Source organism: Oncorhynchus nerka, unplaced genomic scaffold (assembly GCF_034236695.1).
Source record: "Oncorhynchus nerka isolate Pitt River unplaced genomic scaffold, Oner_Uvic_2.0 unplaced_scaffold_211___fragment_2___debris, whole genome shotgun sequence".
Lineage (NCBI taxonomy): Eukaryota > Metazoa > Chordata > Actinopteri > Salmoniformes > Salmonidae > Oncorhynchus > Oncorhynchus nerka.
In genome coordinates this window covers 62718-76643 of record NW_027039937.1, presented here as the reverse complement: position 1 = coordinate 76643, position 13926 = coordinate 62718, and the positions used below count along the sequence as shown (strand labels likewise).

At 41.0% G+C, this 13926-nt stretch overlaps 1 protein-coding gene across 1 annotated transcript in view; it reads left to right on the top strand.

Annotated features, from left to right (window-relative positions):
* Positions 1 to 13926, top strand: part of LOC115143961 (ATP-citrate synthase-like) — a gene marked incomplete at its 5' end in the record, with an annotated part of 99461 nt that overhangs the window by 40100 nt on the left and 45435 nt on the right. The window contains 3 exons of the mRNA XM_065015553.1: positions 7670 to 7797; positions 8179 to 8272; positions 9937 to 10091. Coding sequence (XP_064871625.1) covers positions 7670 to 7797; positions 8179 to 8272; positions 9937 to 10091 — 377 coding nt within the window. The remainder of the gene's footprint in view (positions 1 to 7669; positions 7798 to 8178; positions 8273 to 9936; positions 10092 to 13926) is intronic.

The following is a 13926-nucleotide window of genomic DNA, read 5'->3' as shown; positions in this document are numbered from 1 at the left end:
GTGTCAATTAAGGAAGGCATCCTCTTCTGGAAACCATGACAACATGAGAGGATATTTATTTTCCAGATATACTGGACAGCTTTATGTGCTGCGAACACAGGGTATTTCGGGGTTCAATTCCCCGATGGGGAGGAAGGAGTAGGCTGTTCTTATAAATAAGAATTTGCTCTTAACTGACTTGTCTAGTTAATGGTTACACTAAGAGCATAACGTTTCTACACCCTAATTTTCAAATTCTAGTGTAACTAATACCCAAACAGAGATTCAGTGAAAAATAAAAATCTCATTGATTTATCAAGACTAGTCCCCATGCTTCTCTCAGAGCAGTGTGAAACAGTGCTAAAATAGTTGTTGGCTATTGCTTAAAATCCCACTGCTTCTAACTTCAATATGCTCTTTCAATAAGACCTATACCACTTTTAACAGGACATTACTCAACACTAGTTATACTCATGTCGCCTACGATAGACCTACAGTTTATCGAAAAATATGACCGTGACTCTCCGCCAATAATTACTTTAAGGATTGGAGGATGTTTCTGTAATTCAGTGATACTTATTCCCATAGTAATTCGTTATGGGTCCATCACTAAATATACATTGGCATTTTGAAAGCGTATTTTTATCATTTTATTAATGAAAGCATAAAGATGCCATTATTAGTTACATTGTATAAGTTTGAACGTGCGGACTGGCACTAAGAACAGAACAGCGGGAATGTTTCCCTAGTCAGCGCTATTAGTGCAAGGCCCCTTTTTTAAAGTGTAAAAAGAAGACTATTATTGAGCATGGGGTGAGACATTGTTACTAATTTGTAATAAAGCCACTTTGTTATTTAGAGTGATTTATTTCTGTTTTTAGAGGGAGAAAAACCAAAAACATTAATCTCATGGATCTCCCAGTCAAGGCCAGCACGGGTATTGAACCAGCATCTGTAGCAACACAGATTGCACAGCGATTAAGTGTCTTATACCATTGCACCACTCAGGCGGCGGTGTACAACATGACCGGTCGGGAGTGGCCTACAGTGAGAGCAAAATCTAAATTAAATAATAAAAACCTTAGTGTAACAACAGTCATGCACAATTATCAGTTTCTATTTAGGTTTATGTGCTCCAACTCCCCCTTGCGCTGGTCTGGAGCTATGAAGTGGTGACGCAGGGTACCATACTAAACCACAAATTACCTCTAAATCTTGCAGCGTAAGGAGGAACCACTGTCTAGGACAAGAATACCGACAACCGCCTGAAACATTTGTCTATGCGACCATGTACGCCTGACGTATCCACAATGAACACAACCATACTTTCTGTCGATTGACTCTCCAGCAGACGGACCGGTGACCACGAAGACATACACTCGTAAATTGCAATTTATTTTTTAAATAAGCGATCATTCGTGTAAAGTGTTAGCTGATAACTACACTCATAGAAATTGCTTTGTCTACTAAGCCGTCATACCGATTTTAGCCCACAAAGGACAATGTGTTAGTAACCGATATCTGTTTGTTTTTGTATTTCTGTGATTATTTACTATCGCTGATTCATCATTTAGGTTAGGGTTTGTGCAGATATCCAAGGGTTTGCGACTTCCAGTAATGAACTGATGAGGTAATAATGATACATTAATAGAAGACTAATCGATAAGATATGACAGTATCTGATGAGTCGATTCAGGAAATAGACTAAATATTTTCCCGTGGTGCCCCACCTTCCTAGTTAGTTCAAGTTTACATGATTGGTTTAATCAGTTAATAATAATTACATATAGAGAATTGATTTGATAAAATAAGTCTTCACATTTGATGATAGTCTAGACACGACACAGTGCAGTAGCAGAGAGAACGGTCTTTGACTTTGTTGGCCGGAGTCTTTGGCATTTTCTAAGGCCTTCTTCTGACAGCACCTGCTATAGAGGTCCTGGATGTCAGGGAGCACTATCCTCTGTGGTGTCTTGCGGTCGGACGCCAAACAGTTCCCGTAGCAAGTGGTGACGCAGCCAGTCAAGATGCTTTCAATGGTACAGCTGTAGAACTTTTTATAGATCGGAGGACCTATGCCAAATCTTTTCAGCCTCCTTAAGAGGAAGAGGCATGGCCGTCCCTCTTCTTGACTGTGTTGGTGTGTTTGGACCATGATAGATCCTTAGTGATGTGGACACCAAGGAACTTGAAGTTCTCAACCCGCTCCGCTACAGCCCCACCAATGTGAATGGGGGGCGTGCACTGGCCTCCGTTTCCTGTAGTCCACGATCAGCTCCTTTTGTCTTGCTGATGTTGAAGTAGAGGTTGATGTCCTGGCACCACACTGCCAGCTCTCATTGTCATCGGTGATCAGGCCTACCACCGTCGTGTCGTCTGCAAACTTAATGATGGCGTTAGTTTTGTCTGTGGCCTTGGGTAAACAGGGAGTACAGGAGGGGACTAAGCTCACACCCCTGAGGGGCCCCGGTGTTGAGGGTCAGAGTGGCGGATGTGTTTCCTATCCTGTTCCATCAGGAAGTCCAGGATCCAGTTGCAGTGGGAGGTGTTCAGTCCCAGGGTCCTTAGCGTAGTAATGAGCTTAGAGGGCACTAAGCTTTTGAACACTTAGCTGTAGTCAATGAACAGCATTCTCATGAAGGTGTTCCTTTTGTCCATGTGGGAAAGAGCAGTGTGGAGCGCAATAGAGATTGCTGCATCTGTTGTGGTAGTATACACATTTCAGTGAGTCCAGGGTATCTGGGATGATGGTGGTGTTGTGAGCCATGACCAACCTTTCAAAGGATTTCATGGCTACTGATGTGAGTGCTATGGGGCAATAGTAATTTAGTTCTTGGCCACATTAATTATGGTAGTCTTGTTTGATACATGTAGTTGTTACACACTGGATCAGGGAGAGGTTGAAAATGTTGTGGTGAAATCCTGCGTAGAGCCTTCACCGTGCGCTGCCACTTTAAGAGTGCAGCAGCAGTGAGGAAGGAGGAAATAAAGATAAAGCCGGGCTCTCCCGGCTCTGTGTAGGAGCTCTCGGTTGACACTGCAGTTTTGATTGCACATGCAACTCTTCAGAAGTCTTGCTTAGTTTCAGCGTGTTTAGTTTATAAAAGTTATATGTTTGATTGCCTTTGTTATCGTGCTACTCCCGATGAGTTGGAATCGTCTGACTGGCCTTCACCGTGCGCTGCCACTTCAATCCTGGATCCAACCGCTAAGCCAATTTCTCTTTCTAGCTCAAGTGCTTCACACTAAAATTGCTCTTTTTGCTGCGCTCCCTTTTATGTTCAGTGCCTTTGGTGAACTAATAATGCACCTCTGGCAAACAGGCTACACTCTAGGCGGTCTCTTCTGCTGGTGTATCTGGTAGCGGTACAAAAACCATTTATCTTTACCCCTCTCTAACAATTACCTCTACAATGTCTGTGAAGACACTTGCCAGCTGGTCACTGCGTACTATGAGTATGTGTTATGGTAATCTATCCTGCCCTGCAGCCTTGTGAATTTTAACCTGTTGAAAGTCTTAATAACATTGGCTACAGAGAGCATTCCTTGCGCAAGGGCACATCGACAGATTTTTCACCTTTTCTGCTCGGGTATTCGCTCTAACTGCTAGGCTACTTGCCGCCCCTTATTGTCCCTAATTGTCTCATTGTCATGGATTATTGTACACAGCCCATCTAAATAGCCCATCCCGCCAACTACCTACCTCATTCTCATTAAAAAAAAAAATCTGCTCTTTTGCACACCACTATTTATACTTTGCCATCATCTATCACTCCAGTGTTAATTGCTAAATTGTAATTACTTCGCCACTATAGCCTATTTGTTGCCTTACCTCCTTACTTCATTTTCACACACTATACAGATTTTCAATTGTGTTATTGACCATTCCATGTGTAACTCGGTTTGTGTCGCACTGCTTTGCTTTATCTTGGCCAGGTCGCATATGTAAATGAGAACTTGTTCTCAACTGGCCTACCTGGTTAAATAAGAGTGAAAGCACCGCCAGCATTCAAAAGTGACCAAAACATCAGCCAGGAAGCATAAGAACTGAGAAGTGGTCTGTGGTCATCACCTGCAGAACTCTTCCTTTTGGGGGTGTCTTGCTAATTGCCTATAATTTCCACCTGTGGTCTATTCCATTTGCACAACAGCATGTGAAATTTATTGTCAATCAGTGTTGCTTCCTAAGTGGACAGTTTGATTTCACAGAAGTGTGATTGATTTGGAGTTACATTGTGTTTAAGTGTTCCCTTTATTTTTTTGAGATATATATATATATATATATATATATACAGTGCCTTGCGAAAGTATTCGGCCCCCTTGAACTTTGCTACCTTTTGCCACATTTCAGGCTTCAAACATAAAGATATAAAACTGTATTTTTTTGTGAAGAATCAACAACAAGTGGGACACAATCATGAAGTGGAACGACATTTATTGGATATTTCAAACTTTTTTAACAAATCAAAAACTGAAAAATTGGGCGTGCAAAATTATTCAGCCCCTTTACTTTCAGTGCAGCAAACTCTCTCCAGAAGTTCAGTGAGGATCTCTGAATGATCCAATGTTGACCTAAATGACTAATGATGATGAATACAATCCACCTGTGTGTAATCAAGTCTCCGTATAAATGCACCTGCACTGTGATAGTCTCAGAGGTCCGTTAAAAGCGCAGAGAGCATCATGAAGAACAAGGAACACACCAGGCAGGTCCGAGATACTGTTGTGAAGAAGTTTAAAGCCGGATTTGGATACAAAAAGATTTCCCAAGCTTTAAACATCCCAAGGAGCACTGCAAGCGATAATATTGAAATGGAAGGAGTATCAGACCACTGCAAATCTACCAAGACCTGGCCGTCCCTCTAAACTTTCAGCTCATACAAGGAGAAGACTGATCAGAGATGCAGCCAAGAGGCCCATGATCACTCTGGATGAACTGCAGAGATCTACAGCTGAGGTGGGAGACTCTGTCCATAGGACAACAATCAGTCGTATATTGCACAAATCTGGCCTTTATGGAAGAGTGGCAAGAAGAAAGCCATTTCTTAAAGATATCCATAAAAAGTGTTGTTTAAAGTTTGCCACAAGCCACCTGGGAGACACACCAAACTGAACTTTTTGGCAACAATGCAAAACGTTATGTTTGGCGTAAAAGCAACACAGCTCCTCACCCTGAGCACACCATCCCCACTGTCAAACATGGTGGTGGCAGCATCATGGTTTGGGCCTGCTTTTCTTCAGCAGGGACAGGGAAGATGGTTAAAATTGATGGGAAGATGGATGGAGCCAAATACAGGGCCATTCTGGAAGAAAACCTGATGGAGTCTGCAAAAGACCTGGGACTGGGACGGAGATTTGTCTTCCAACAAGACAATGATCCAAAACATAAAGCAAAATCTACAATGGAATGGTTCAAAAATAAACATATCCAGGTGTTAGAATGGCCAAGTCAAAGTCCAGACCTGAATCCAATCGAGAATCTGTGGAAAGAACTGAAAACTGCTGTTCACAAATGCTCTCCATCCAACCTCACTGAGCTCGAGCTGTTTTGCAAGGAGGAATGGGAAAAAATTTCAGTCTCTCTCTCGAGCAAAACTGATAGAGACATACCCCAAGCGACTTACAGCTGTAATCGCAGCAAAAGGTGGCGCTACAAAGTATTAACTGAAGGGGGCTGAATAATCTTGCACGCCCAATTTTTCAGTTTTTGATTTGTTAAAAAAGTTTGAAATATCCAATAAATGTCATTCCACTTCATGATTGTGTCCCACTTGTTGTTGATTCTTCACAAAAAAATACAGTTTTATATCTTTATGTTTGAAGCCTGAAATGTGGCAAAAGGTCGCAAAGTTCAAGGGGGTATATATATATATATATGTATGTGTGTGTGTATATATATATATTGCTCAAAAAAATAAAGGGAACACTTAAACAACACAATGTAACTCATAGTCAATCACACATACACACACAGTGGGGAGAACAAGTATTTGATACACTGCCGATTTTGCAGGTTTTTCTACTTATAAAGCATGTAGAGGTCTGTAATTTTCATCATAGGTACACTTCGACTGAATCTAAAACAAAAATCTAGAAAATCACATTTGTATGATTTTTAAGTAAAACATTTGCATTTTATTGCATGACATAAGTAATTTGATACATCAGAAAAGCAGAGCTTAATATTTGGTACAGAAACCTTTGTTTGCAATTACAGAGATCATACGTTTCCTGTAGTTCTTGACCAGGTTTGCACACACTGCAGCAGGGATTTTGACCCACTCCCCCATACAGACCTTCTCCAGATCCTTCAGGTTTCGGGGCTGTCGCTGGGCAATACAGACTTTCAGCTCCCCCCAAAGATTTTCTATTGGGTTCAGGTCTGGAGACTGACTAGGCCACTCCAGGACCTTGAGATGCTTCTTACGGAGCCACTCCTTAGTTGCCCTGGCTGTGTGTTTCGGGTCGTTGACATGCTGGAAGACCCAGCCACGACCCATCTTCAATGCTCTTACTGAGGGAAGGAGGTTGTTTGCCAAGATCTTGCGATACATGGCCCCATCCATTTTCCCCACAATACGGTGCAGTCGGCCTGTCCCCCTTGCAGAAAAGCATCTCCAAAGAATGATGTTTCTACCTCCATGCTTCATGGTTGGGATGGTGTTCTTGTGGTTGTACCCATCTTTCTTCTTCCTCCAAACACTGCGAGTGGAGTTTAGACCAAAAAGCTCTATTTTTGTCTCATCAGACCACATGACCTTCCTCCTCTGGATCATCCAGATGGTCATTGGTAAACTTCAGATGGGCCTGGATATGAGCTGGCTTGAGCAGGGGGGCCTTGCGTGCGCTGCAGGATTTAATCCATGACGACGTAGTGTGTTACTAATGGTTTTCTTTGAGACTGTGGTCCCAGCTCTCTTCAAGTCATTGACCAGGTCCTGCCGTGTAGTTCTGGGCTGATCCCTCACCTTCCTCATGATCATTGATGCCCCACGTGGTGAGATCTTGCATGGAGCCCCCGACCGAGGGTGATTGACCGTCATCTTGAACTCCTTCCATTTTCTAATAATTGCGCCAACAGTTGTTGCCTTCTCACCAAGCTGCTTGCCTATTGTCCTGTAGCCCATCCCAGCCTTGTGCAGGTCTACAATTTAACCCTGATGTCCTTACACAGCTCTCTGGTCTTGGCCATTGTGGAGAGGTTGGAGTCTGTTTGATTGAATGTGTGGACAGGTGTCTTTTGTACAGGTAATGAGTTTAAACAGGTGCAGTTAATACAGGTAATGAGGGGGGAACAGGAGGGCTTCTTAAAAGAAAAACTAACAGGTCTGTGAGAGATGGAATTCTTACTGGTTGGTAGGTGATCAAATACTTATGTCATGCAATAAAATGCAAATTAATTACTTAAATCATACATTGTGATTTTCTGGATTTTTGTTTTAGATTCCGTCTCTCACAGTTGAAGTGTACCTATGATTTTTTTAAATACAGACCTAGGAAAACCTGCAAAATCGGCAGTGTATCAAATACTTGTTCTCTTGTACATTTATATTTACATTGATATATATACATTTATATTTATTTATTTAAAAATTGACGGGCCATTGAATAATTTAGAACCTAGACCAAACTAAACCTGTATTCTGTCTGGATTGTTTGTAATTGATGAGTACATCGATGCCTTCTACAGGTGCAGTTTGGCCATGCTGGAGCCTGTGCAAATCAGGACTTTGAAACGGCAGTGGCTAAGAACCAAGCTCTGAGGGATGCAGGAGCCTTTGTTCCCAAGAGCTTTGACGAACTGGGTGACGTCATCAGGTAACTGTCAAACAACACAGATACTGTCACCATGAAGACAGTACTGCTCTGAAGACGGGGTCATCAATTTTAAACTTTAAAGAGCTTCAAACACGCTCAAGATTAAATATAATGAATGAGTTTTAGTTTAATTACATTAACGTTTTCAGTAGCTTAAAAGGTCAATTCAATTGAGCACTTCAAACTCATTATTCTAGCCATCAAATGCATCAATAGCCTAATATCGCGCCATCTCTGTGGACCAGTGCTTGTGCTAGAGAGGTTTGAAAATTGCTGGTTGAGTGTCTTGGTTTCATTTCGGCTTATGCGTCCTGAAATTACTAAATTATACTAAAAGATCTGTCCATGATAACTTGAATCTGTGCTTCTGGGTCATAACAGGACAGTGTATGATGAACTGGTGGCCAATGGAACCATTGTTCCCGCTCAGGAGGTTCCACCCCCAACAGTGCCAATGGACTACTCCTGGGCAAGGGTAAGAAGACCTAGTACTCTACCTTCAAAATAACTGAATGTATCTTCAGAAAGTATTAATACCCCTTGACGTATTCCTAATTTTGTTACACCATGAATTCAAAATGGATTAAATTGACCCATAATAACCCATGATGGCAGTGAAAAGTTTTATATTTTATTTTACATTTTTGCCTAAGTAATGTATTTAAAATGAAATACAATCTAATTTACATAAGTATCCACACCCCTGAGTCAATACATGTTAAAAATCATCTTTGGCAGCAATTACAGCTGAGTATTTCTGGGTAAATCTCTTAAGAGATTTTCATACCTGGATTGTAGAATATTTGCTCATTATTCTTTAACAAATTCTTCAAGCTCTGTCAAATTGGTTTGTTGATCATTGTTAGACAACCATTTTTAAGTCTTCCCATTGATTATCAAATGTAAGTCAAAACTGTAACTTGGCCGCTCAGGAACATTAACTGTCTTTCTGTTAAGCAACTCCAGTGTAGATTTGACCTCGTGTTTTAGGTTATTATCCTGCTGGAAGGTGAATTTGTTTGTGTCTGGTGGAAAGCAGAATGAAAACTGTTTTCCTCTAGGATTTTGGCTATGCATAGCTGCATTACATTTATTTTTTATTATGCAAAAACTCCCGAGTCCTTAATTATTACAAGCATACCCATATCATGATGCACTCAGCACTAAACGTTACATTTATGATTGAAAATATGGAGAGTGTTACTCGGTAATGTGTTGAATTTGATTTGCCCCAAGCATTGCACTAAGTATTAAGGACTTTTTTTTTAAATCCAGTATTATTTTAGTGCCTTGTTGCAAACAGGGTGCATGTTTTTGGAATATTTTATTTTGTTGTACAGGTTTCTTTCTTTTTACTCTGTAAATTAGGTTAGTATTGTGGAGTAACTACAATGTTCTTGATCCATCCTCAGTTTTCTCCTAACTGTTTTAATGTCACAATTTAGGCTTGCCCTAACAAAAGAATTTAATACTTAATGACTGAAGACATTTCAGTTTTTTTTTTTATTAATGTGTAAAAAAAATAAACATAATTCCACTTTTACATTATGGGGTGTTGTGTGTAGGCCAGTGACTAATCTGAATGTTATCCATTTTAAATTCAGGCTGTAACACAACAAAATGTGGAACAAGTGAAGGTGTGTGAACTTTATAAAGCCGCTGTATATCATAAATCACATAAAATATATATGATCATATCTGATGGCCATAAGTGGCTGATTATTGATTTGTTTTTTTGGTGTGAAGATGTAAATATAGGCAGCAGTAATGGTTCTGTTGGATCATGATACTGGTAAAAACCAATGTGTTGAATTTCCCCAGGGTATTGGCATCAGAGCTTGCTTCATTATCCATCTTCTTCCCCAAGACACTAAGCTTAGCACTGAAGAATGCTTTTAGCTGAAACGTTTGTGTATTATTATAAAACACTAAAAACAAACATGCTCTTTGACAATAGTACAAGGTGTGGACCTTCTGATTTTTTTGGGGTGGATAACATCTATTTGGGAGACTATATAATGGTTTTCCATTCCATTTCCTTGTTTGGGCAATCTGCAGTTGCACGCTTTGTTATTATTGGGACTGCAGATTACCCCTTTAACAAAACCATATCTATTGTCTTTCCTTCTGTGTCCCTAGGAGCTGGGTCTGATCCGCAAGCCCGCCTCCTTCATGACCAGCATCTGTGACGAGCGTGGCCAGGAGCTCATATACGCAGGCATGCCCATCACAGAGGTGTTCAAGGAAGAGATGGGCCTGGGAGGCGTGCTGGGCCTGCTCTGGTTCCAACGCAGGTGAGAGTACAGTCTGGCCCCCTAGCCAAGAGACAGAAGTCCATTCTGTTTGGTCAGTGACTAATGAACTGGACCCTAGTATACACATTGCAGGATCTTCCAGGTCTGAAGTCCTGTTGCTCATCTTCTCCCTGCCGCTAAATTAATTTAAAAATATATATATTTTATTCTACCTTTTATTTAACCAGGTAGGCTAGTTGAGAACAAGTTCTCATTTACAACTGCGACCTGGCCAAGATAAAGCAAAGCAGTTCGACACATACAACACTGAGTTACACATGGAATAAACAAACATTGTCAATAATACAGTAGAAAAAGTATATATACAGTGTGTGCAAATGAGGTAAGATAAGGGAGGTAAGGCAATAAATAGGCCATGGTGGCAAAATAATTACAATATAGCAATTAAACACTGGAGTGATAAATGTGCAGTTGAGATTACAAGTAGAGATATTGTGCTACAAAGGAGCAAAATAAATAACAGTATGGGGATGAGGTAGTTAGATGGGCTATGTACAGGTGTAGTGATATGTGAGCTGCTCTGAAAGCTGGTGCTTAAAGCTAGTAAGGGAGATATGAGTCTCCAGCTTCAGTGATTTTTGCAGTTCGTTCCAGTCATTGGCAGCAGAGAACTGGAAGGATAGGAGGTATTGGCTTTGGGGGTGACCAGTGAAATATACCTGCTGGGAGCGCGTGCTAACCAGACACTTAGGTATTTGTAGTTGTCCACATATTCTAAGTCAGAACCGTCCAGAATAGTGATGCTGGACGGGTGGGCAGCGTTCAGTTGAAGAGCATGCATTTAGTTTTAATTGCATTTAAGAGCAGGTGGAGGCCACGGAAGGAGAGTTGTATGGCATTGAAGCTCGTCTGGAGGTTAGTTAACAGTGTCCAAAGAAGGACGAGAAGTATACAGAATGGTGTCGTCTGCGTAGAGGTGGATCAGAGAATCACCAGCAGCAAGAGCGACATCATTGATGCAGACAGAGAAAAGAGTTGGCCTAAGGATTGAACCCTGTGGGGCACCCCCATAGACTGCCAGAGGTCTGGACAACAGGCCCTCCGATTTGACACACTAAACTCTGAGAAGTAGTTGGTGAACCAGGCGAGGCAGTCATTTGAGAAACCACGGCTGTTTAGTCTGCCGATAAGAATGTGGTGATTGACAGAGTCGAAAGCCTTGGCCAGGTTGATGAATACAGCTGCACAGTATTGTCTCATATCGATGGCGGTTATGATATCGTTTGGGACCTTGAGCGTGGCTGAGGTGCACACATGGCCAGCTCGGAAACCAGATTGCATAGCGGAGAAGGTACGGTGGGATTCGAAATGGTCGGTGATCTGTTTAACTACGCTTTCGAAGACCTTCGATATAGATCTGTAGCATTGTCTCCCCCTTTGAAGAGGGGGATGACCGCGCAGCTTTCCAATCTTTGGGGATATCAGTCAATGCGATGAAAATATTCATTTTCATGAAATCACAAGTCAAATATATTGAAACACAGTTTAGCCTTTTGTTAATCACCCTGTCTCAGATTTTGAAATTATGCTTTACAGCCAAAGCAAGACAAGCATTTGTAAGTTTATCAATAGCCTAGCATAGCATTATGCCTAGCTAGCAGCAGGCAGCTTGGTCACGAAAATCAGAAAAGCAATCAAATTAAATCGTTTACCTTTGAGCTTCGGATGTTTTCACTCAAGAGACTCCCAGTTAGATAGCAGATGTTCCTTTTTCCCATAAAAATTATTTTTATAGCCGAAACACCTCCGTTTCTACTTCACGTTGGTTGAGAAATCCACCGGAAACTGCAGTCACGACCACGCCGAAAAATATTCCAAATTAGATCCATAATATTGACAGAAACATGGCAAACGTTTTTTATAATCAATCCTCAGTGTTTTCAAATATCTATTCGATAATATATCAACCGGGACAGGTGGCTTCTTAGTAGGAAAGAGAGAAACAATGGTCGCATTTGTCTATTACGCACTTCACTCAGAGCCTCCAGCTGACCACTGACGCAATGTTGTCGTTCAGGCTCATTTTTCAAATAAAAGCCTGAAACTATGTATTGTGACACTAGACACATTAGGGAAGCCATAGAAAAAGGAATCTGGTTGATATCCCATTCACTGCTCAATAGGGACGCATAGGAACGCAGAGCTTTATAAATAAGAGTCCCTTCCTGATTGGATTTTTCTCAGGCTTTCGCCTGCAATATCAGTTCTGTTATACTCACAGACAATATTTTTACAGTTTTGGAAACTTTTGTGTTTTCTATCCTAAGCTGTCAATTATATACATATTCTAGCATCTTGTCCTGACAAAATAGCCCGTTTACTTAGGGAATGTTATTTTTCCAAAAATGAAAATAGTGCCCCCTAGTTTCAACAGGTTAACCTGTCTCGGACTGCGGACCCCCCCCCCCCCCCCCGCAACAGCCAGTGAAAGTGCAGGGTGCCAAATTCAAAACAACAAAAATCTCATAATTAAAATTCCTCTAGCATACAAGTATTTTACACCATTTTAAAGATTAAATTCTTCTTAATCCAGCCACAGTGTCTGATTTCAAAAATAATTCACAGCGAAAGCACCACAAACGATTGTTAGGTCACCACCAAGCCACAGAAAAACACAGCCATTTTTCCAGCCAAAGAGAGGAGTCACAAAAAGCAGAAATAGAGATAAAATTCACTAACCTTTGATCTTCATCAGCTGACACTCATAGGACTTCATGTTACACAATACATGTATGTTTTGTTTGATGAAGTTCATATTTATATAAATAAATCTGAGTTTACAATAGTTCTAAAACACGCGGTGATTGTGTAGACAGCCACATCAATTTACAGAGAACTCATAATAAACATTGATAAAGATACGACTATTATACATGGAACTTTAGATAAACTTCTCCTTAATGCAACCGCTGTGTCAGATTTCAAAAACTTTACGGAGAAAGCAAACCATGCAATAATCTGAGTACAGCCTTTAGACAAAGCAGCCAAAAAGATACCTGCCATATTGGGTAGTCAACATTACTCAGGAATAGCATTTTAAATATTCACTTTGATGATCTTCATCAGAATGCACTCCCAGGAATCCCAGTTCCACCATAAATGTTTGATTTGTTCGATAATGTCCATCAGTTATGACCAAATATCTTCTTTTGTTAGGGCGTTTGGTAAAAAAAAAAGCGCTTTCAGGTCGCGCCGAACCTCGGACGAAAAGTTCAAGTTCCGTTAGAAACATGCCAAACTAAGTATGGAATCAATCTTTAGGATGTTTTTAACATAAAACTTAATGTTCCAACCGGACAATTCCTTTGTCTGTACAAATTAAGTGGAACCTAGCCACCTTTCACGTGAGTGCGCCAGACCGAGGCTGTGGCACTCTGCCGCCAGACCGAGGCTGTGGCACTCTGCCGCCAGACCACTCGCTCAAAGAGCTCTTATGAGCCCATCCTTTAGAGTAGAATCCTCAAAATAGGTTCTAAATACTGTTGACATCCAGTGGAAGCCTCGGAGTGAAACATATCCCACTGTCTTCAATGGGGGCTGAGTTGAAAAACTACAAACCTCATATTTCCCACTTCCTGGTTGGATATTTTCTCAGGTTATTGCCTGCCATATTAGTTCTGTTATATTCACAGACATCATTCAAACAGTTTTAGAAACTTCAGTGTTATCTATCCAAATGTACTAATTATATGCATATTCTAGGTTTTACGGCTGAGTAGCAGGCAGTGAACCACCCCTCCTGGATCCGGGATAATAGTCATCAGAAACGCTGAATAGCATAGCGCAACAGTCAAATAATATTACTAGAAAATAT